Here is a 25,783-nt window from a genome sequence, read left to right as displayed (position 1 = left end):
CAGCGCACAATCAAACTGAAAGTACTGTGTGCTGCTGCGCCTCTCCATGGTCTCATGCGCAGTAATGCATCATAGCACATGTCAGGCACAGAACTGAATGGATCTCACTGCTGTAATATGCATATTATTACCTGATCACCATCTAAACTCTGTAAGAGGTGTGATATTAAACTGTATCCCAGGCCATGACAAGGTTATTAAACATGAAACGCACCTACAGCACAGAACCACGATCCTTTCACAGCGCAGACCGCACAGGACCCAACCACAGCCTGTGGTGAAAAGCCTCACCCCGGCTGCAAAAATTAAATCCCATGTGATAATCCAACCGACATCACGGTGTAGAGTTGTGCTGTGCTCCTGAAGTGAGCAAAAAAGAAAAAAAAAATTAAAGTTCACTGGAAAGGCTCCGTCTGATGCATGGTGTGACTGCTTGGCCCACTGCCATCTGGACGTTTGGACATCCGGCAGTCTTCAGTGCCTTTTATGGCCATCTGACAGCAGTCTGTGTCATATAAACTGTTGTCTACATGCGCTTTGGATGCCATTGTGCAGGTGCGGACAAAGTCATCTGGATGTGTTCTGACACTGAGACCACGCCTCTTTTCCTCCAGACTGCGTCCGATGATGGTAATATTTGCTGTCTCGGCCTGGTTCCTGCACATTCTTGCTATGTGTGACGGGGATTAAGTAACTGCTCCTTGACACAAAGTATTCAGCAGCACCAAAAGATTCTCTGAAGAGACCTACAACCAAAGACATCCAGTTGTCACAAGCTTGACTTCCTACAGTCAGCGTTTACCTATTTTGCTACATGACAAAACTTAATCCAAGGAGCTAGCTTGCTGTGTTCTTAAAATAATCTTTATCAAGTAATATGACTTTATTTTTATATATGTAATTTAAATGGGAACTATACAAAAACACCCATAGGCCATAAATAGTGCAGCAGATAATTGAATATTTACTGAGGGATCCTTCAAATGGTGATGCAAGCACCAAATTTGGCACACATACTCCTTAGACATTACTCTTTTAAAAATGCCGAGTGGCCACATGAACTTTCAATAGGCAGCCAAGAAGGGGTCAATTGAAGAATTACACAGGGGTCAAAATTTAAAAATGCTCCAATCATATTGAAAGGTATTCCATATTATTTGTCTGATCATAAAGATTCCAAAAAGGTATAGTTTGGACTATCTGTGAATGAATGTTATGGAGTTATGGGGTAAAAACAGCAACAACACTGAGAAAGGTCAATTTCAGTTTGTACAGGGGTCAAAAGTTAAAGATGCTCCAATTCTGGTAAAAAAGTGGTGCAAATTACTGGTTGAGCTAATAGGATTAATAAATGGAATAGTTTTGACTGTGTTGAGTGCTTGGTTTGCAAAGTAAAGGTTAAACAATGTCGGCATCCATTGCATTCTATGACATGTGACATATGCTACCCTGTAACATGATAACTAAGCATGATACATGATGCAAACTATTCCTTTTTAAAACAATATTCACTCAACTAATAATTTGCATCACCTGACCAAAATTGGAGCAACTTTAACTTTTGACCCCTGTACAAATTGAAACTGACCTTTGTCACCATTCTTGCTGTTTTTACCCCATAACTCCATAACAATCATTCACAGATAGTCCAAAATATACATTTTTGGAATCTTTATGATCAAACAAATAAGATGGAATACCTTTCAATATGATTGGAGCATTTTTAAATGTTGACCCCTGTGTAATTCTTCAATTGACCCCTTTTTGTCCGCCTATTGAAAGTTCATGTGGCCACTTGGCATTTTTAAAAGAGAAATATCTAAGGAGTACGTGTGCCAAATTTGGTGCTTGCATCACCATTTGAAGCATTTTGTCAGTTATCCGCTGCATTAAAATGAACAGGACTCACCTCTCTTACATTATACTGGAGATCTAACCTGTGCCCATTACAACTAATGAACTGCTCTGTTTTTGAAGAAAAAAGGGATAACAAAACGTGGAGAGAGCAAAAATGCACTTGAAAGAGAGAAAGAAGTAAATAAAACGATGGCAGTAGTCCTGCACTCAAGGAGAGAGAAAGAAATTCAGCATTCAGCATTGCTTATAAACACACAACTGTCAATCAAGACTAATGATAAGAGCTCAATTGTAACTCAAGGTCAGCAATGTCTTCTCGCTAAGCATGTCATTGCTTGGCACCCAGCACCAAGTGATAAACAGCCTCCTCTGTTTACCTGTGAGAAGAGCCAAGCATTCAGTACTACACATGGTAGGAGCGACAAGAAACAAGCCTTTTTCAATACAAAGACGATGATAGAAGAATCAAGTTTAGAATTATCTGACCGATGGTTACTGACCAGTTCAGATTATTTGCTCATGGACCATAACAGTCTGGTGGGAGGCAGCACAATGGCCCTGTTCAGCAGGCAAGCAGTGACACTCCGTAAGATAGGCCACACCACCAGTGGTAGCTGTTGATAAAACACCCACAAGCACCTAGGCACTGTTGTTGGATGACAGGAGATGACAGCCTAATATAAACAGCAGCCCAAACAGTTCCACATTCACAAACAGATAGGGCCCTGCATTGACCGTGGCAGCTTTGGCTAAATGAGCCCATTTCTTTTCGCCATGTAGACAAAAAGAAGGATCGACTGTTTGCCTGCCTTCGTTCCTTTTGCAAAGCCGCCCGGCCTAGTTTTTTGGCAGGCACTGCCAAAAAGGGACTTAGGGGGAGGACGGATGGTGTTTTTTTTCCTTATAGGTCCACAGTCTACAGCAGGAGAGAAGCAGATGACTGTCCTCCTGAAAGCATCCCCCCACCCCAACACCCCCACATAATCCCCCAGAGCCAGCTCCTGCTGCTCCTCAGGGGGTGGGTGCCAGCTATGTGTGTACATCTGTGAGTATGTTTACTAGAAAAAGTGAGCAAGAGGGTATGGTTCTGTGGACCTCTGCAGGGACAATGTAAGACATATAAATTTCCACCCCAAAAAAACCCATAGCAGGTGAGGCTTCAGTAAATGCATTCATCTGCTGTCACAGAAATCACAAGACCTACTTCAATTCCACAGACTCTGACACCTCAAGCACATTGTTTTATCCTATGCCCAGCTTGCTAGTTGCTCCCACTCGCTGTGCCAGCATGCCACGATGGCACCATTTGAAATGATGTGCAGTTGATTCAGCCAAGTCTCCCCTATGACGTGACCTTCCAGGAAAAATAAAACATGGATGCTTTCAGCTAAAGCTCAGAGGTGAAGATCAACTTAGGTATTCCCCATTTAAAATACCAACACCACCTATTACTTCCTCAAACGTTGTCGTCCTTGGCTCACGATTTTAAACCAATTTGTGTTTGATCTTGAATGTATTTGGACATTTATTGCATCCACAAATAATAAATAAATAAGTGTGACATGAGGTACTCAACACTCCTTCAACCCATGTATGACCATTTATGTTAAGCCACATCAAACTATATTACACAAGTCCCAACCTCTGTGATGGTTAATTAAAACAAAGGTGGAAGTGGAAAATGTTGCACTTCCTTGAATGCTGCACCTCACTGAATGGAACATTCCATCTTTCACAGAATGAAATATTATTTCCATTGCATGAATGAAAAACATTCATTATTTGTTTTATATAACGCCTAACAATCCTGACGATGTAGTCTGTACCTGATGCCATGTATTGACTTATTTGTATACAGACTAGGGTTGGGCATCAAAAATCAGTTCTTTTCGAGAATCGTTAAGAAATTATTCAATCCACCGACATCAATAGCCTTTTTGCTTAATGATTCTCTTATCGGTCCTTCAAAGCAGCCGTTGTTTTTGAGGGTGTTTACCAGGAAATTGATCATTTCTCTACGTTGATTGCAGACTCTGCAACGGGTCTGCAATCAACTGCTTTTGCAGCGCAGCTCTGCTTGAAACTAGAACCAAGCTGCTTCGTTAGTTCTCTGCTTCACTGCTTTTCAGAAGTGGCAAGTCCACTTCTTAACCCCTCTCAAAGCTTTTTAAAGATGTCAATCGTGAGTCACTTTTGTGTGGATTAAAGTCACTATGTCAATCGTGAGTCACTGGGACTCTTGTCTTGTTGCTGGCAAGACACAAGAATCATCCTCGGTTCCGTTCACACAGCTCCAAACACTGCGCCGCTCTCTGCCGGGTCAAGTTAAATCAAATGACACCTCTTTCCAAATGTTGTAATACAAACAATAAACTACAATCAACCAAAACGTTTGTTTCCTCCTAAAATGAGACATCCTGCATTCTTTATGAATTGATGATGTGCAGCACAGCTGGCTGTGAGAGCTCAGCTCAGAGGCTATGGAGTTACATTTGTCCATTAATGTCTGAAAGGAAATGCTTTTGAGAAGTACTACAGATTTAGCTTATTTCTATTTCTGTCCAGAGATCTACGATCCACCATGTACAGATTTTATTTATGTCCAGAGATCAAGGATCCAGTGACCAATTTCATAGTTATTTACTTTAAGACTCACTAAAATGTTGTTGACACAGACAACCTGTAAAGCCTACTTTTAGTACACAGAAAATTCACAGGAGGTATTGATAAGGGAATCAATAAGGAATCAGATTGATAAGCGGAATCAATAATGGCATCGATAGATAAAATCTTATCAATACCCATCCCTAATACAGACTGCCGCCTGCTTTCCTCAGTCCAGTGAAAAATCACAACAGAAATTTGTAGAGCTCTAATCCAACAGCACTTGTATGTACTTCAGGTAGAGACATCCCAGTGAATACTGCAAATGCCTCCAGACAGCGTACAGCATACTTGAGTTGTTTGTTTGTGTTACAAGAATGAGTGTCGTTAATAAAACAAACCCTGCCATGTTTGTTTTTAAGCTAAGCACTGTCACCACTAGTGTGAGTGCGCAGTGGTGGGGCAGTGCAACGGTACAAAACATACAGAACCAAAATTGCCCAGTAAGTGGAATCAAATTTTCACAGTCAACGGAACACAATGGCAAATGGGACAAATGGTCCATATCACATGACATACAAACCACCAATTAAATCACAAGGATCTATTTAGGCATTCTATAATACAACCCCAATTCCAACGAAGTTGGGAGATTGTGTAAAATGTAAATTAAAAATAGAATACAATGATTTGCAAACCCCCTTCAACCTATATTCAGTTGAATACACCACAAAGACAAGATATTTAATAAAAAATAAGAAATAACTGGTGCAGCACAGAAATAAGTGCAAAAAGTCTTTAATAAGGTGCTGAAAGGAAAAAAATGTTCAAAGGGACTGACGTTTCGATGTGAGAGTCACATCTTCTTCAGAGTCCTACAAGATATTTAATGTTCAAACTGATAAACTTTATTGTTTTTGTGCAAATATTTGCTCATTTTGAAATGGATGCCTACAACACATTTAAAAAAAGCTGGGACAGTGGTATGTTTACCACTGTGTTACATCACCTTTCCTTCTAACAACACTCAATAAGCGTTTGGGAACTGAGGACACTAATTGTTGAAGCTTTGTAGGTAGAATTCTTTCCCATTTTTGCTTGATGTACGACATCAGTTGTTCAACAGTCCGGGGTCTCCATTGTCGTATTTTACACTTCATAATGCGCCACACATTTTCAATGGGTGACAGGTCTGGACTGCAGGCAGACCAGTCTAGTACCCGCACTCTTTTACTATGAAGCCACGCTGTTGTAACACGTGCAGAATGTGGCTTGGCATTGTCTTGCTGAAATAAGCAGGGACGTTCCTGAAAAAGACGTTGCTTGGATGGCAGCATGTGTTGCTCCAAAACTTGGATGTCCCTTTCAGCAATGATGGTGCCATCACAGATGTGTAAGTTGCCCATGCCATGGGCACTAACACACCCCCATACCATCACAGATGCTGGCTTTTGAACTTTGTGCTGATAACAATCTGGATGGTCTTTTTCCTCTTTTGTCTGGAGGACACAACGTCCATGATTTCCAAAAACAATTTGAAATGTGGACTCATCAGACCACAGCACACTTTTCCACTTTACATCTGTCCATTTCAAATGAGCTCAGGCCCAGAGAAGGTGGCAACTTTTCTGGATGTTGTTGATGTATGGCTTTTGTGTTGCATGGTAGAGTTTTAACTTGCACTTGTAGATGTAGCGACGAACTGTGTTAACTGACAATGGTTTTATGAAGTGTCCCTGAGCCCAAGCGGTAAGATCCTTTACACAATGATGTCGGTTTTTAATGCAGTGCCACCTGAGGGATCGAAGATCACAGACATTCAGTGTTGGTTTTTGGCCTTGCCGCTTACGTGTAGAAAGTTCACCGGATTCACTGAATATTCTGATTATATTATAGACTGTAGATGATGGAATCCCTGAATTCCTTGCAATTGAACGTTGAGAAACATTGTTCTTAAACTGTTGGACTAGTTTTTCACGCAGTTGTTCACAAAGTGGTGATCCTCACATCATCTTTGCTTGTGAACAGCTGAGCCTTTTGGGGATGCTCCTTTTATACCCAATCATGACACTCACCTGTTTCCAATGTTCTTTGAGCATTCAACAACTTTTCAAGTCTTTTGTTGCCCCATCCCAACTTTTTTGAAACGTGTTGCACGCATCCATTTCAAAATCAGAAAATATTTGCATAACTAGAAGCACTCAGAGAGTGTAAACCTCTGCCAAGGCCATGGGGTCACTGACGCCATAACATCTACAGGCCGTGGAATCATTAAACCTAAAAAAGTCTAACAATGATGTTTGCTCAGTAGTAAAAAAAGTTTCATCTGCTGTGACTGGATAGCATGTATCCTTAGCACTTGGCATCACAGTTTATTGCAACTTGCACCTTTCCCAGAAGCTACTGTCATCTGAGCACTGATATTGATATTGCATGTGCTTATAGACAAAAACAAATAAGAGACAAAATTCAATTTATTATTCAACTAAACTGCAAATATATGAATTTTTTAACATTCATGAAACACTTCTCTAAACAAGGCCATAGGGTCACTGACCCTAAAGAGATTCCCTCCTTGGCACAGTGATCTATTTCTTTTTGTCTCTTTCTCTAAAACTGTATATAATAATCATTAGATTATTAATATATAAACAAAAATAAATGTAAGAAATATTACAATTTGAAAACAAATGCACCCGAACGTGATGACAACTGCAACTGCTTAATGCTAACTTTTAACATTAAAAATGCCATAGACATGCTAACGCGTTAGCATCGGGATCTGGATCGTGATCCGGATCACCACTAAAATTTAATCACTTGTTCCTCTTGTCATTTCCAACCACTCCACAAAATTTCATCAAAATCCGTTCAAAACCTTTTGAGTTATCCTGCTGACAAACAGACAGACAAACAAACAAATGCGACCGAAAACATAACCTCCTTGGTGGAGGTAAAAACAACAAAGTCTATCAGTTTGAACATTAAATATCTTGTCTTTGTGGTGTATTCAATAGAATATAGGTTGAAGAGGATTTTCAAATCATTGTATTCTGTTGTTATGTACATTTTGCACAATGTCCCAACATCATTGGAATTGGGGTTGTATTACATAATCTGATTAAAAATTCCACTGCATTATCTCCTAAACATTGCTATGCTTCCACAGGTATTTCATCTAGTCCAACTGCATTTCAACTGTTCATCTTCTTTATTGTTGCCCTCACTTCATCCTTACTAATCTGATGCATTTCCTGATTTCCTCTCTTCACATCATCCAGTCTTCTCTCATTTTCTTCATTCCTCAGCACCTCAAAATACTACCTCCACCTTCTCAACACACTCTCCTGCCCTTTCCTTAGCTTTTGACCATCTTCTTGTACCCCTTTCTACTTTTAGCATCTCTGTAACTTTCCTCAATTCTCTTTCACCAACATTTTTGTCCTTATACTTTCCTGAAGATCTTCATTCTACCACCAAGTCTCCTCATTTTCCTTCCTCTTTCCAGATGTCACACTAAGTATCTTCGTATGTCTCCCTCACCCCATCTGCAGTCATTGTCCAGCTGTCAAGAATCACTACCACCATCCAGTGGCTGTCTCACTTCATCCCTGAATTTCACACGAGTCTTTCTCCTTCAGCTTCAACATCTGAGCCTTGGAAAAGCTTTACTCTCTTCCACTTAATTGCATCAACCAGATAATACTGGTGAATGAATGTGCAAAATGACTGAAGTGGCTGTAGTACTGGGATTGGGCCTTAATATGCCCTTTCTTTAGAATGAGCAAACACTCCTCCCATTCACAACATGATATAACAGTTTGAACCCACCTCTGATGCTCCTGGCCTTATTCGCTTCCCTTCCACCTTGTTTACAGCATATGCTGGAGATTTGAGAAGGCCTTTACTGTAACCATCCTTTGCCAGCCCCAACTGACAACATATGAGCAAAGTACATTATAACACCTTAAAACTAAAGAAAAACATCAATGAAAGATTCTTTAAAAGCCAAGCTGTGAACTCTCCACATGGTGGCAGCTGAAGGGACTATATTTCCTAGTTTGGGATCATAAAATGGAAAATGATGAAAAGGGTCAAGAGAGGGAGTGATTAAGTCACTGAATAGATGTTTGAAAGAGAGAGAAGAGAGAGAATGAGAGTTCCAGTCAGACTGAAAGAAATATGCACAAAAGATAACGAGAAAGAGTGAGAATAGGAGTCAGAGAGCTATGCAAGAGGAGAGAGAGAGAGAGAGAGAGAGAGAGAGAGAGAGAGAGAGAGAGAGAGAGAGAGAGAGAGAGCCCTCTGGTAAGTAGCTTTCTCCTAGTTAGTGGTTTCAGTGACTGGTCAAAACTATTCTCCATTCTTCTCCTCTCTCTCTTGCTGGCACCTTTTTTCCCCCTCCGTGGCGTGAAAGATAAAGCGGACGGGCCCAACTGTGTGGCTGGCCCTTGTTCACAGCAGTGGCCTTTTGAAGCCAATTTTCCAGCTCACAGAGCAGAGAAAGACAGGGAGAGACGGGTAGACGAGGACGAGAGACGGAGAGACTCGGAGGAGAGTCGAGGGATGAAGGGATGAGGGGAGCTGGAGAACGAGACGTTTTAAACCTGTGAAATAGGCTTCGAGTTGTTGTGATGATCTGAGAAAATGCAGAGGCAGAATTGGTTTACAAAACAATATATTCTTCAGCTCTTTAAATAGACTCTTATTATCAAAATTTATTAGAGGGAAAGTGGATGTGTCAGTTTTCACAAAGCAGCGTATCCTGGGGGAAGCAATTCTGCACCATGGATTCTAATTACGATTCCAATAAATTGGTGGAAAAAATATTTCCCACACACCTGAACTCTCTACATTATGACGGCAGCATTTTATGTTTTAGATTCAATCTGAGCCATTTAACAATGTCCATTCAGTATCATTAATGTCATTATATTCCCTGTAACATATACAATTATGTGTCTTTCCCATACAAATAGCATAAATTGTATGGTAAAGATCTATTCTCTTTCATGAACAGTCAGTTTAGATTTTTAAATTAATTCAGATGTTTTTAGCAAAATTCTAAATTATACAGCTATAAACTGTACAACGATTAAAAAACCAAGACAATTAACAGAAAATAAAAAAACTAATACCTTCAGCAAAAACTTCTGATTCTGATGATCGATAACAGGAAAGACATGTACATTAAAAGAAAAAACAATCAAGTAGGGTATATAAGCATGTTCAGAAAAGCGTACACAGGAATTCAGAGACATTTTAACACGTAACAACCCAAACCTGAACAACAACAACAAAATAAAAGAACATGCAAGTTGAAAACCTCAAGAAAGCATCTGATGCTTTATTTCTTTTAGCATTAACACCTTTTAGAAAATTTGAGTGTGGGAGTTCATGTGTTTAGATGTTTGGTATGTTTAAGAAGAGAAGCATGAAAGGAAGTCTCATTAAAACATTAACTGGCTGCATTAAAAAACAAACTATGTATTTTTCTTTCCCCCTGTATGTCATGGCTGTGCTAATCATTGGGGGGGCATGAATTAAGACCGCACAGGAGAGAAAGAAAAAAAAAATCAGACTTTTTTTAAATGCTGTGACTGGCTAGAAAATTGGCTTAGTGTGGTAGATAGCAAACTGAACAAAAGTAACATATATATGAGCCTGAAGTGATTGAAGACGCTGGCGTCTCCCGATGTGTGCCTGGCGTTTGATTCCCGCTATGGCTCTTACATAAACTGCTCGCTTAATTTCACACCACGCATCTGAAAAACGACAACAAACGCTTTCATTAGAGCACGATGCCGCAGCCCCATGAAGAGACTTTAATGTTCTGAAAGCGTGGAAGAATGAAGGAGGAGAAGGAAGAGAGGAGGATGGGGGGGGGGGTGAATGAGACGGCAAGAAGGAGTGTGATAAATGTGGAAAGCGTTCCAAAAACAAGAAGCGGAAAAAGCAGCAAACAGCATGTGCTTTGATTACTTCAATATTCATATCCCACCCCCCCACCCCACCCCCACCGTGTCCCATCCTCCCTCGTTCTCTCCTGCATGAAGTTGTTTTCACAGTATGCAATTGGTAACGCTCATCTTTCTCTCCTCTTTCTTTGGTTTTATGTGGTGAATGTTTTGCATATGCTTACCGAGGTATACTACAGTTAAGCTTGGTTTGGTAATTTGGGATCTTTCATCTGCTTTTAGCATGAGGTCAGGCCTGCATTGACGTGGAATCGGGTCACGGGTCGGGTTTTTGCCAGAGGTCACGAGGTTGTGTTGCTCAGCCTGTATGCCTGTGTGATGTGTGTGTTCGACTGAGTGGATGTGTAGGCGATCTCCTTCATGCTGTACCACAGCTTAGCTCTTCTGCTTATTTCATATGGTGATGCATAAAGGTGCAACACAGAGGCACCACCCTCGAGGTGACTAACGCACCATCTCCAATCCCATCCAGGACAACACAGGGCTCTCCTCAAAAAGGTAGCTTTGTTGCCATTTCCACAGCATGTTCTCCCTGGGTGAGTGTGTTCCTGAGTGCATGTACGGGAAATATATGGTAAACAAACAGTGGGAAATGTAATTTGTTACCATTTAAGGCACCTGACAGTCCTGGAACATATTAAAAATCCCTTTAAAAAAATGTTTTTGAGAGGGTACCTTCAAGTGTGAACTTTTACATGTTATGATGTCGTCCTAGTTTTTAACACTGATTCATCAGTGAGAGATCGGACAGTTGTGGCTGTGGAATTTGGGGAGTGCGCAAAAAAAAAAAAAATCACACCATCTGTGGCACCTTGACATTTGTGACATCCAGGTTTTGGAGCAACACATGCTGCCATCCAAGCAACATCTTTTTCGGGGACGTCCCTGCTTATTTCAGCAAGACAATGCCAAGACACATTCTGCACGTGTTAGGACAGCGTGGCTTCGTAGTAAAAGAGTGCGGGTACTAGACTGGCCTGCCTGCAGTCCAGACCCGTCGCCCATTGAAAATGTGTGGCGCATTATGAAGCACAAAATACGACAACGGAGACCCCGGACTGTTGAACAACTGAAGTCATACATCAAGCAAGAATGGGAAAGAATTCCACTTACAAAGCTTCAACAATTAGTGTCCTCAGTTCCCAAACACTTATTGAGTGTTGTTAGAAGGAAAGGTGATGTAACACAGTGGTAAACATACCATTGTCCCAGCTTTTTTGAAATGTGTTGCAGGCATCCATTTCAAAATGAGCAAATATCTGCACAAAAACAATAAAGTTTATCAGTTTCAACATTAAATATCTTGTCTTTGTGGTGTATTCAGTTGAATATAGGTTGAAGAGGATTTGCAAATCATTGTATTCTGTTTTTATTTACATTTTAAACAACGTCCCAACTTCATTGGAATTGGGGTTGTAACTCTTAAGAAGGAATTAAAATGCAACTGTTTTACCAAGCCATTACTATACACACACACACATATATATAAAATAAATAATTACCTTTGAGTCAAGATTCCAAATACATTCTCCACCACATGACGAGCACGAGACAACCTGCAGCTGGCGATAATTTCTCTGTGATTCTGGGAGCGATGACAGCATGGTTTCATCACACAAGTTCTGAGACCAAATGCTTCATCAGCTATGAAATGTTTATTTTATATAGCGTGGCATCAACTGGGACAAAACATGGCATCAACTTGAACAAAGCGGGACTCACTGGCACGAAGAATTGCGCAGCAGTGTGGGGGATCGAATTTGTGCAAGCACACACACACACACACACACACACACACACACACACACACACACACACACACACACACACACACAATGATCTTATGTACCACATAAAATTAATATTCCAATTTTCTATTTGCCGCAGTGATCAGGACAAAATCCTGAAAGATGGACATTGAGAGATTTATCCTTTTAGTGGGGAGACACCCCCTTTTTTAAACTACATAATAGATAAACAGGAAGATCTTGTTTGATTTTAGAGTGGACTCAAACTGTAATGTCAAAAAGGTAACAGTTTAAGCAACAGCCAGAGTTAAAGTTTACAGTTTTAACACAACATTGTGCAAAACGCTATAACACTGCTGCTCCTTTCAATTAAATACCGTATTTTCTGAAGTATAAGTCGCAGCTTTTTGTGACTTATACTCTGGTGCAACTTTTATACCAAAATATCACATATTTGTTGTTAATAAGAATAACTATAATGACTATTTATATAGGACTTTCACAGGAATCAAAGCATTAAACAAGATAAACTCCAATAATCAAAGAATAAGCGCCACTAATAAAAAGTATACTACAACAATGCACAAAAATCACAAATTAAATTGAATTGATTGATAATACCGAAAAAGGTGTTTCCTCTTCAAGAACCATTCAATTTTTTTTACCAGGTGAGACTCATACTCTGTTTCCTCTTCAGGAACCATTTTTTAACCAGGTGAGACTTATACTCCTGTGCAACATGTAGACCGCAAAATACGGTAAATGACTTTTTGTCTCATTAATACAGCACAATTACAAGTCATCATCTACTGCCAGCTGCTACAGACAGCACTGATTATCACTATAACAACAGGCATGAATGTATGTGAATGCAGTGTTGCAGCCCTTTATCTTTGAAAATTGCTTTGTCACCATTTTATATCAAGTGTCAACATAACAAAACTTCCAGTGAAACAAATGACTGTTTGCAAAAGGGAGAAGGAAGTGTAAGAAGCAGTTGAGTGATGTTCTTAAGCCAATGATAACAATAACAACTGCAAACTAACAGTCTTATGACAGTGTTAGTCATCACGTTGTCTGATATGTATATCTTGGCCTGTGCAAGAATTGGCTGGGTTGCAAAGATTGGCTATCTGTTACACGTTATTAAAACCAACATGACTATTGACCAAGTCAAGGTTAGCAACCCTTACTAAGGGGTATTTCCTCTGACAACATGACAGTTAGTTTAGTCAGTTCTACTGTGAATGAGAAATCTGATTGATTACCTTGAGGCCTTCAGTAAGCGAGCAGTCCAATAGGATCATATTGTTCCTGTGTCTGTTTGTGGGAGACAAGGGCCACAGCTCCTGATCAGTCTCGTCGTGTTTCCACCAGCACAACGCAACATCCTGGAGACGGCTGAGAGCTACATGTCTGAAGAGCCTATGCTGTCGTGCACTCACTTCTGCAGACACCACCTAAACACAGAAACATAACATGAGTGCTGCTTTTGCATTGACAAAATAATCAAATAAAGCAATCTTTAGAACCAGGTCACATAAGGATGAGAGTTTAACTTGAATTTCATTATGAAATGATGGGGCTGTTGTTGAGAATGTGGAGCAGGATTTATGAGCCAACGAGGTCACTTTTTCAAGACCCATGTTGTATAACACATTCAGATAAAACTGAATAAGGGTTATACCCGGGTCTGATCAATGTCAAGATGAGGGTCATTAACCTGAGTTGTCGCTGCAGTTTTAATCCTTTTAGCTCAACTGCAAACACAACTTTGACTCATGTCACTGTTCTTCTGAAAGGGGTAAAAGTGACTTTCAGGTACTCTTGTAGTGGTTACTATGGTGACAGTATTGAACTAATTATCATAAACAAATATGAAACATTGTACCTGAAATATTCTATTTTTACTACCTAGTAAAATGCATAACTGGGTAGTAGAGCACATCATTTGCTAGTTAACTACATTAGCTGGCTTGGTAAGCCATCGCAACGACTTGGGTACCCAGGTATTAAGTTAGTACTTACTTTAAGGTATATTTGCACCATCCACTCTTTCATTATAAGTGGGCAGTGCGGTGGCCAAGTGGTCTGTGTACTTCCTTAAAAAAAACAGAAGGTTCTTGGTGCAAGGCCATCTGTGCCCTTATTCTGTGCAATGTAGAGTTGCATCAGGAAGGGCGTCAGGCATAAAACATGTACCAAAATCAACATGCTAATCCATATCAGATTTGCTGTGGCGACCTCGAGCAAAAAGGGAGAAGCAGAAACAAGAAGAATAACAACTCTTTTACAATAAGGAGCTGTCAACTAAATTGATAAATGTGTCTTCTTCAGAGTTAGTGACACAACGCTAGTATGGCTAGCCCGAAGAAAGAAAAGTAAATTACCACCATAAGAGTTCCTTAATCTCAGTAATTACATTCATTTGGAGGTTAACTCACTGAGAGTTGTGTTTGGAGCCCCCCAATGTCACAACCCTGTCCTCCCTCCAATGTGTTTTTTATGCAAAACAGGTTTTTTTCCTTTAATTTTTCCTAACCATTACTGTGTGTATGTGTGTGTCTGTGTGTGTGTTCTATTCTTTTGGGCTTGTTTAAGTCATGTGCATATTTTTGGGAAGAGCCGCTACGCTCTACAGGCCACACCAGAGACAGTAATGAGCTCTCATGGCACATGGACAAAAAGGATGCAAACACACACACACACACATATACATGAATGCACACACGCAGTACATACATGTAGAATTGCTACTACATTATGGTAGATGCACAATACACAGACTATTGTACAAACTGTGCTCTATCCTGAAACAGCTGCAGAACAGGTAACATTTCATGCCTTCCACCGTGAGTACAATAGAGCTCATTCCCTCTTGACACAAGCAGCCCCATATCCATAAGCACCTTTCATATACTCTTTATCACCAGTCACACGCTGAACACAATGAGCCAGATAGCAGATTGTATGGCAAACACACTCTCACACACGACCTCTGTCACAGAGCAGAAGAGAGACGAGGACAAAGGTGAATGAGAAAAAGAAACATGAATAAAAGGTGGTAATGAAGAAAAACAAAAAGGTGGCAGATGCCTTTAAGGATTGCAGTTTTTTTAGGGTGGGTTTGTAGGATTAAAGCACAAATAAGTGGATGATTTTTGGAGGCCAAAGTAGAAGGACAGAAAAATGCCCAATTCCAGCTGGAGTAAAAATGCCCAATTCCACCTCCACCATCTGACAGAGGAGGGCGGTCAAAGTCTGACTTTTCCATTCATCCAGCCTGTATGCACTTATATGGAGACTAAATGTTGAGTTATTACAAAGAGAAATATCACAACACAGTGGGATTCAGAGAACACACTACAGACCGAATCTCTCCTGGATGACATCTATGTGAGCACCATCCACAAAATGTGCACAGGGGTTATTGATTTTTATTACAGCGTAATAAGGTTAAAGATAATTTTTTTTAAATTATAGATCTGGATACCTGCTAAGCTTTAATAAGCATTTCATTGATCCAAGTACGATCTACACACATCAGTCAGGGTTGCCACAATGAATAAAGGATGCTCACAACTCCACTTTTACATGGACAAATATCCTCAGAGCTACTGGCGTTCCCAAGCAGTCTCCTAGCCAAGTACTAACCAGGATCGACTCTGCTTCACTTCTGAGAGCTAACGGGGGCAGCTGCGCTCAGAAGGAGTGGTTGTATGTTTCTTCACTGGTGAAAAAACAGAAAAATCAAATTTGGAATGTCCAAATATTCTCATTTCATCAAAAATCAAATTAGCTGTTTTACACCTTTACAATAATCGTACATTAATTAATGTAGTAGTAACAATCTATTAACAGCAAATTAAGATTTAACTATATTTGGAAATCATGTAAGCTACTGATTTATACAATATTACCAATTTGTAATTATACTGAACAACGTTAATAAAATAGAGAAAACTCTGAAGTCACTGTTAGTTAACTGCATTAACTAACATGAACACCATTAATGGTTACTAAATACATTAAACTGCAGTAACAAACATTAACTAATGTCAATTAATATACACTTATTTTAAAGTGATACCAGTTAAGATTTTTTTCCAATTAAAGAATCTAATAAAAAAATTAAGTTAGTTATTACTGCATTAACTAACGTGATCACCATTAATAAATGACTACTAAATACATTAGTTAACTCTTAACTGTTAGCTCATGCTTGTTACTACATTAACCAATGTAGCCCGTATTGTAAAGTGTTACCATTTTTTTCTCAATTTAACTAAAGAATCTGATAAAAAATGACATTACCAAGCCCATGTTTTTTAAAGAAACCAAAAAAAAAAAAAAAAAAGTATGCCTCATTCAATAAATTTTCTTTGTAAAAATGTATTAAAATGAACCGGATTTCTTACATACTTGCAGAAAACCAACTAAAATAATAGTTTAAATAATAGTTAAAATAATAGTTTTACCACCAAAATAAACAGTGTATTGTTAAAGATGGAGTGTGATCATATATTTTACATTTTTATATTTGTTCACAAATATTAGTAGTGCTTCATTAGTTTTCAAAACCTTTACATTTTTCAACACACTGGGTGATCACACAACCTCCATACTTCTCTGCAGACTGATGCAGGAAAAAGCCTAAAAATATTGGATAACTACTGTAAAATCTTTGCAACAAAGCACAGGAAGAACTGTGTCAAACTACACATCACAGAATTCAAAATTCAAATGTAAAATCAGAATGCCTCTAAACAGACAAAATTTTAAATAGGAATAGATGTTTCAGAAAACAAATGAACAAAAATGGTTTTAAACCAAGTAGTAGTATTTTTAAATTGGCAAGCTGTAATGCAGGAGTAGAGCAGATCTGATGTTCAGTGTTCCGTGGCTGGCCTTTATGGGCCCATGGGGGGAAAATTTGTTTTAGACATAAAATACAGACACAAATTAAACTGATGGAAGTACATCTGATGCTAAAGGGAACAAAGAGTTGTCCCACACAGCTGAGCGAGAGATCACTAACAGATTAGAAATGGAAAAGAAGGAAAAAATATCACAAAAATCACTGGGTAATAACACACTATCTCGACTCCCCACATGCCCCCTCCATCCACAGTCATCTCTTCCCTCTGCTACCTTTTTTTTCTGCTGGCGTTTGCTGGTCAGCAATAATCAAAAACCACTTTCTGTGGGCCGGATTAGTTTAGCTCCCCTCAACGCCCCCCCACTCCCATCTCCAGCTTAGCCCACTGGACCAGGGCGAAGTGTGTATGTGCACATTTGTGGGTGTGTGTGGTGGTGGTTTGGGGCATGTTGGGTGTGCAGATGTCTGTGTGTGCACGAGTTTTTTTTTTTTTTTTTTTTTGTGCAAGTTGGATGCATGTGTTTGCACATGCACTGGGACTTGTGGCGTGTACGACGTTGTGTTGTGACTGCATGCATGTGTGAGTGTGTTGCGGTACGGGGGTGGGTGGTGGGGTCTTATCAGGACGCTGCTTCTGGAGACAGACGATTGCTTTTATACACAGCAACATGCACGTGCATGATCAAACACACACACACACACACACACACACACACACACACACACACACACACACACACACACACACACACACACACACACACACACACACACACACACACACACACACACACACACACACACAACTCATTGCGCATCCAAAAAAGGTCCTGGCAGTAACGTGATAATGCCAGGGTTAGCAGTTAGCCAGCGAGTGAAGGGGGACACCGTGGAGTTTTGTTTTTGGCAAGGAAGGAGAAATCAGACCTGTTACTACAATTTAAAAACACCTCAAGAACAGCAAACCTGTGAATGCACACCTTCTCAGGGCTAAACTAGGCAAGGGCAAGACAGCTGCGTTCTAAATGCAGACTGCAACGGCTCAAAGAGCTGCTGCAAAACCACTTTTTCAAGGATTTTAGAACAAACTAGGTTTGATATCAGCCTATAATTTTTCAGAAGACTAAGATCAAGGTTAGGTTTCTTAAGTAATGGTTGAATCACTGCAGATATGAAGCATTTAGGAACAGATCCTGAGGTCAGTGACAGATTCATAATTTCTAGCATAGTAGGCCTAAGGGTAGGCCACAGTTTCTTAAACAGTTTTGTTAGTATAGGGTTGAAAAGACAGGTTGTGCTTTTAGCAGAAGTTACAAGTTTTGTCAGCACACCCAGTGAAATAATATCAAATTTGGTCAATCTAGGTGATGTATCAGTGATGGCCCCCACTTCAATAACAGGGTGTAGCGGCCAGACTAAGGCATGCTGGGATATAGATAACCTAAGATCATCTATTTTCTTCTAAGAAGCCTTGGAATGTAAATGGAGAGTGACTTATAGGTGGTTGTCCTTGAATAAGTGTTGCCACAGTGTCGAACAGGAACTTTGAATTATGCTTGTTTTTGTTAATCAGAGTCACAGGCCCATTTTGTAGCCAATAGTGTATGCTTACAGTCTAGTATAGCATCATGCCACGCGAGGTGGAATACTTCTACTTTTGAACTACGCCATTTTCACTCTAGACCTCTAGATTCATGCTAGAGGCCACGTAAGTGATCATTAAACCAAGGCGAGTGTGTTTTTGGGAGGTGTGGTTTTAATATGGGTGTAGCAGTCATGTCCAATGTTGTCGTGAGCGCTGATTTTAAGCTTTCCACAAGACTATCTACTGAATAGTCATGTTCCGAAAGTGACACTAACCTATCAGGCAGTCCGGCTCCAAGTTCAGTTGTAGTTGAGGAGTTGATGTGTCACCATGATAATTAAGTGTAATTAAGTGTCTCGTTTCAGTGGACAAGGCAAAGAGACTGTAAACTAAATAAGTGAGTGATCTGAAACCACTGACACAATGTCAATATTTGTGACAGTGACACTATGAACAAGGACCAAATCCTGGGTATTTCAGCCCAGTCTCACATTTTTTTCCTCCCCCCCAACCTAACCATAACCACCCCACCCCCCTCTCCTTTTAATTTTGTGCAGCCATCACGGAATGAATGAGAATGAATTTGTGCTGCCGTGAAGAAAATGAGGTGCTTTTCGTCACAATATCACGAACCAATAGATTAATGTATATTTCGTGCTGCTGAAGCACGACTTGCCGTGAAACCAGGTTGGGTATTTCCACTAATGCAAGTTGAATCCTGAATGCATTACTAGAATCCTAATACATCTATGATGTCCATGAATGATTTGCGGGGGGGGGGGGGGGGGGGCGCAGAAGGCTTATTTGTATGAATGTTGAAAATGTTATCGGCATAGGTTGCCAAATTAGAGATAAAATCACCAAATTCATCTAAGAATTCAGAATATGGGGAAGGGGACCTATATACGGTGACAAAATAATGTGGTTGATTTTTATTCTGACTTTGGCTATACATAGTATCCTGGGCAGAGCAGAGAGTCAAATGTCCAAATCAATTATATTTTACACCCCCAAGCACCAGTAAGCTAAATGCAGATTTATGAATTAGAGCAACACCTCCACCTTGCTTTGTATCACAAGGGACGTGACTAAATGTGTACGCTGGTGGGCAGGCTTCATTTAAGGGGAGGACAGCGGTAGGTTTCAATCAGGTGTCACATAAACCAATCATATCCAAGCAGTGTTCCACAATTAGATCATTTATCAATGGTAATTTTGAGGACAGTGGGCCTCATGTATCAACGTTGCGTACGGCGATATTTGAGTGTATATGGGGTGTACGCCAAAACGGCTGCGCTACTTGGCATTTATCAATGTGGTCGTTGGCGTACGCTGCGCTGAAAATATACACCAGGTCGAGAGGTGGCGTAAATTATACACCAAAATGAACCAGCGCTGGAATCCACATAAAAATGAAGATCAACATGATAAACAGTGCCATTATACAAATCAATGCATATGTTACATAAATAACACTTTCCTGATTATACTACATAATAATCAATACAAATCCCGCCTTTGCGGGATTGTTGGTCTCGAGCACGATCCGTGGCCACAGCGCTGACAGGAAGGAAAGCGCTGCTCGCCTTTTTCTCCAGACTTCGAGCCTGGAGCCAGAGCAGCGCTGAGCTTAACTTCATGTGGTGTGATTGTTTTAGACTATGAAATTGATAATAACAACTGTAGTTTCGTCATTCAGTTTGAAACAGTTTGGTATTATTTTCCTACTAAGGTTTGAACTTTGAGAGTGTTTACACATGAGAGAAAAGTGAGAAAATGTTCATGCCTGATTGAGAAAGTGTATAAACTGTGTAGTGAGGGGTTTTACAGCTTTGAAACGTCTACAATGATTGTAAAAAATAACGCTGACTACGTCGCGGTTTCGCGTATTTCGGGGCTATTTTTTAGAACGTAACTCCAGCGATTAATGAGGGACCACTGTAACACTTTATTGATTATATACTACAAAACAATTGATACGACAGCCGCTTTTGACGCTCTATTGGCACGCGTCATGATTGGTGGAGTTCTTTTTCATTGCCATCTTTCCGGCTTCCATGTCGTAAAATGAGGGTGCGTCTGAAGCAGAGTCTGAATATTTATGGGCGTGTTTATTATAATTACGATCGTTTCCACCCGCCGCATTTATCAAGATCACGTCAGGCGTACGCCAGAAATGGGCAGGTGCGCACTGCTTGATACATGTCACAGCGACTTTGGTGTATTTCAAGTTTACGCCATAAATTTATGCCACAAGTGCGCAACATTGATACATGAGGCCCAGTGACCTTATGTTAATGAGACCCAAACTAAGGACCTCATTGGGGTTGACATTTTGACTATTGTGATTTGGGGGTGGTTTCAGCGTAATAAATATAAGATGCCTAAAATTACAAAAAGGAGGACCACTGGTGCAACACAGAAGTCGGTGCAAAAAAGTTTATTAAAAGTGCAAAAACAATGAAGAGACTGTTTCGATGTAAAAATGACATCTTCCTCAGAGTCCTTAAAAGCAGGCCCAGGTGTCATTATGCGTAAAGGGGCGTTAACCATCCATCAACCAAGGCACTGCACTCAATTCATAATTAGAAACACATCATCCCAATTAAAATCAAGCATAAAATGTATCAGTACCCCACAGAAAAACAATAAATATTAAAGAAAACAAGTTCAATTTAATTTGTCATTTAAACCAAATGGTTCCAAAGTACCTAATGTACACATCCAACATGCTTTCCTATACTTCACCTGGCATCTGTAATTTAACTTTGGTGTAATAGAATCCCCTATCACTAACACATGGCGTTTCGGCCTGGAGATGGGGGTAGAAGTCCCCTGTGGGCTTGGAGGACTATCAACAGCCATATCCAAGCCTGAAAAATGATTCACAATCACCGCTGCCGATAGTGAACCAGGTACCACAATCAGGCACCAGCCTTACAGAAGTTCTTCCTCCTAACAATATTGCATTGTTTTGCTTCTATGATTCCTACTGCACATTTCGCCTTTGTCAACAAATTTTGCTCTTGTCTACCTTTCTTTGAGATTTCTCTACCAGATTCTTCTTTTGACCACATCTCTTCCTATTTGTGATCCCCCCCCTTTTTTAAATCATGCTATAACATACACAGACATGACTTCTAAATACACTATCCATGTGTACTACTGTACCTTGATTTCAGACAGTGAGAGTTTGTCTGTTCGCCTGCCAGTCACCACAGAATCCTGGTTCTTCTTGTTGAGGTAGATGGCACCTACTTTGTTCTCATCCAGGAAGGACAGCAGAATCACTTTGTCGCTAAGTACCGCTGGGAAAGTTATAAATAAATGAGTGAATGAAAGCCATATGTTAAAATAAAGTTGAAAACTCCTACCATAAATCACAGTGGAAGCATTATCAAAATATTCCATCTTTTTTTTGTGTAGTATGGATCCAGTAATGTTACTGGATCAATTCTGGATAATCCTTTTTTTTTAACTCCTACCATAAATCACAGTGGAAGCATTATCAAAATATTCCATCTTAACTTTTTTGTGTAGTATGGATCCAGTAATGTTACTGGATCAATTCTGGATAATCCTTTTTTTTAAACTCCTACCATAAATCACAGTGGAAGCATTATCAAAATATTCCATCTTAACTTTTTTGTGTAGTATGGATCCAGTAATGTTACTGGATCAATTCTGGATAATCCTTTTTTTTAAACTCCTACCATAAATCACAGTGGAAGCATTATCAAAATATTCCATCTTAAGTCTTTTGTGTAGTATGGATCCAGTAATGCTACTGGATCAATTCTTGATAATCCTTTTTTTAAACTCCTATGTGCAACTATCAATATGATTACAATGCAGTACAACGTGTTACTCTTGTTGACTTTTTAGGCCAGTTCTGCTGCCTCAACAACTAAGCTCAATTTATCACACTTTGTATGGCAGGTTCCACTTCAAAGTTAAAAGCTGTGCAGCTGAAAAAAACTCCTTTAATATTACATAGGTGTAATGTGTACAGGAAAGGCAGAAAACTGTTTTTACATCTCTCTTTTTTAGTTTTGTGTTTTAGAAATGGTACCAACTAACACAGCATCTACAATACTTCTATTTTAAAACACTCAAACACACACACAAAAAAAATCACAGCATGATCCTTTAATAAAACACCGTATGAGTTATCGATAAATTGTGCCACATAATGATCAGAATGTTAATATCTTGACACTGCAGTCAACTGTAAAATGAAAATGAAAGAATGCAACAACAGAAAAGAGAGGTAAGACTCACTAAGCATAGCCTGAAATGAAAAAAATGTTGACAAAAATAAACATGAACAAATTTTTTTAAATGTCAAAAATGTGAATTCCACTCTTCATTCTTGTCTCGTCCCTCTCCGTTTCCTTTTTTTTTTTGCTCTGACAAACTTTGTTTTCCTTCTCTGCTCTGTCCCTGTCCTCTCTAAAGCTTAGTGTTTTTCATTCCTATTCCTCCTTTCTTTTTTCTTCACCTTTCCTCCTCCATATATACATCTGTGTTATTCCGACTCTCTCGCTTTGCCTCCTGCCAGTGTACTGCAGGCTCTGAGGCCTTTTTGTAGTAGAACACACTTGATCCTGTTCAACTCTTCAGGCGCTGGCTGGAAACGCTGATTAGCAATTAAGCCCCCCTCTTCTCCAAATTAATCTGTTTATGAAACCAATTAAATGGAAAGGGAGGGATATTACACGTCTCTAAGATATCCTGCTCTGCATCAAACGACTATGGCTGCACCCACAGATTTAGAAATTTTACCAGCAATTAACCATGCTATGCGTGTATTTATAAACATGGATATTGGTAAGATTACATTTTAAATTGAGCTGTTGTGTTTTAAATTAATATGCAAATATTCATGAAGTTTGTGAAACACTGAAATACAGATAAAGTAGCATCATAATCAGGTCAACTGAATCAGTGCAATTCCTCTGTCCGTATGTTTATGCTGGATTATAAAGCATTTAACGAAAACTGGTTCAAGGTCTAAACCATTACAAAACACAGCCATTAATGAAGCCCAGGCTTTTAGTAACAACATTTAATGCAACGGTAAGCATCTTTGTAATAGATTAGAGACAAATCAAGTTAAATGCAGTTTAGTATTGATCTCTGTGGGTGTCTATAAACGGGATTAAGTTTAATCCCATTCATTCCCAAATGAAGGACTGGATATGAATCCAGTCTGTGGCCCAATCTGAGACCAGGTATCTGATTTGGTATTCAGAAAACAGACCTTTTTGACCTATCCCTCACTCATCATATACAGTTTTACAATGTAAGTCTGCAATCATTCTTTATGCATACAGTGTCTCTCTCTCTCTCTCACACACACACACACACACACACACACACACACACACACACACACACACACACACACACACACACACACACACACACACACACACACACACACACACACAGGAACACTGACGCATGCATTAACACCCACAAGCAGAAAACAAAACACTACCACACTCTATGGTACATACGCTGCCTGACTCATACACACACAAGCACTGAAACATGCACACAGCCCCCTAAATCCATTTAATGCCATCTCCTCAGCAGCATGTTGACATAAGAGGCCAATGGGCTTAACCAAAGCACATTTAAAGACGAGTAAATGAAACTGGCTATGAAAAATCACTTAAGGATGCTTAATCGTGAAGCATACACGCTGTTTGGCCGTGCCATCGGCCACAGAGAGCCTGTAATACTTTGATGGTGCAAAATATATGTAATCTAATGCGCCATATGATGCAATCGGAGCTCATGGCAGAAATCAGAACCAACACTGAGGATTCAAAGTTTGAGTGAACAGTAAGCCTGCTTTGTCACACCGTGAAACACAAACAGGAGTGGCTGCTGCTGCCTTCAGTTCAATGCATGCAAATCAAAAAGTGGATTTTCTTTGGCATTTAAATATTTCAGAACCTTTTTGTTTGAGAAAGTTGAATTCTGTTCCTTTAATAAACCTGGTTTCAGTGTAGAAGGTTCCCGGTTCAAACCCCACCCCTGCCACATTTCTCCATGTAATGTGGAGCTGTGTCAGGAAGGGCATCCTGCGTAAAACTTGTGCTAATTCAACATGCAGATCTACCTCGGATTTGCTGTGGCAACCTCAAGTGTAAACAAGGGAGCAACTGAAGGGACTTATTAGCTAGCAGTGAAATGCCTTTGAGAACTTGACTATAGATCTGAGTCTGAGAAGGTAAATGCAGCATTGTGCAAATCTTTTAGGCATCATAGAGGGAATGTCCAGTTTGTCCATTTGATGGTGCTGTGAACTGCTGTGTCCACTTGGGAACGGTAGCAGTTTTGTCAAAGCCCAGGCAGACCTGTGGTCCATCCTTGTTACCTGAAAGCAACTACCCAGGTATTAAGTGGGTGTCTCCTTGTCTTTGTTCAACCACTGGGGTCCTCAGCAATTAAGTGCCTGCATGCCAGATCTTAAACTGAATATAATCTGCAAAAAGTGCAACAAGACTGTAGTGTTGCATCTGATGAATGAGTGACTCTCCTTAATGAATCATGATTCAAAAACAGGTCTCAAATGACAGAATCATACCAGCACTGCCCAAAGATTCTATAAATGTGTTCTTTGATGTTTTCATTCAAGTATCTGTATCAGTGCAGGAGGAAATTCCAACTTTTGGCCAATGGTGTTTCAGGGGCAATTCCAACCCAAACACACACACACACACACACACACACACACACACACACACACACACACACACACACACACACACACACACACACACACACACACACACACACACACACACACACACACACACACACACACACCCCCTACAAAATACAAGAAGATCTGCTTTAGGAACTTTCTGTTGCTGACACAAAATGTCTACATCAGTGACACTAAATGTTCACATCAAAACACAATATTTTGAATATTTTAATGCAGTTACCTGGCAGTGTAAGTAAGCATGAAGTAAATGAGAATCTATGACTCCCCTTGGATGGGATGTCACACCATCTCAGGTTAATTCCCAGACCAGGCCAGAACACATCACAGCAGGAATAAATATTATAATTATACAAAATATGAAAGAAATCCAACACATGGTTGCGCTAA

General features: G+C 39.9%; 1 protein-coding gene across 4 annotated transcripts in view; it reads right to left on the bottom strand.

Annotated features, from left to right (window-relative positions):
* wdpcp (WD repeat containing planar cell polarity effector) overlaps nucleotides 1-25,783 on the bottom strand; it is a 169,878-nt gene that overhangs the window by 73,791 nt on the left and 70,304 nt on the right. For all 4 annotated transcript variants that reach the window (XM_034184980.1, XM_034184984.1, XM_034184983.1 and 1 more), the window contains 2 exons: nucleotides 21,823-21,959; nucleotides 13,456-13,647 (listed from right to left, as the gene is read on the bottom strand). In XM_034184980.1, the coding sequence (XP_034040871.1) occupies nucleotides 13,456-13,647; nucleotides 21,823-21,959 (329 nt within the window). The remainder of the gene's footprint in view (nucleotides 1-13,455; nucleotides 13,648-21,822; nucleotides 21,960-25,783) is intronic.

The sequence above is a fragment of the Thalassophryne amazonica genome, chromosome 13 (genome assembly GCF_902500255.1).
Source record: "Thalassophryne amazonica chromosome 13, fThaAma1.1, whole genome shotgun sequence".
Lineage (NCBI taxonomy): Eukaryota > Metazoa > Chordata > Actinopteri > Batrachoidiformes > Batrachoididae > Thalassophryne > Thalassophryne amazonica.
This window is presented reverse-complemented; position numbering and strand designations above follow the sequence as displayed.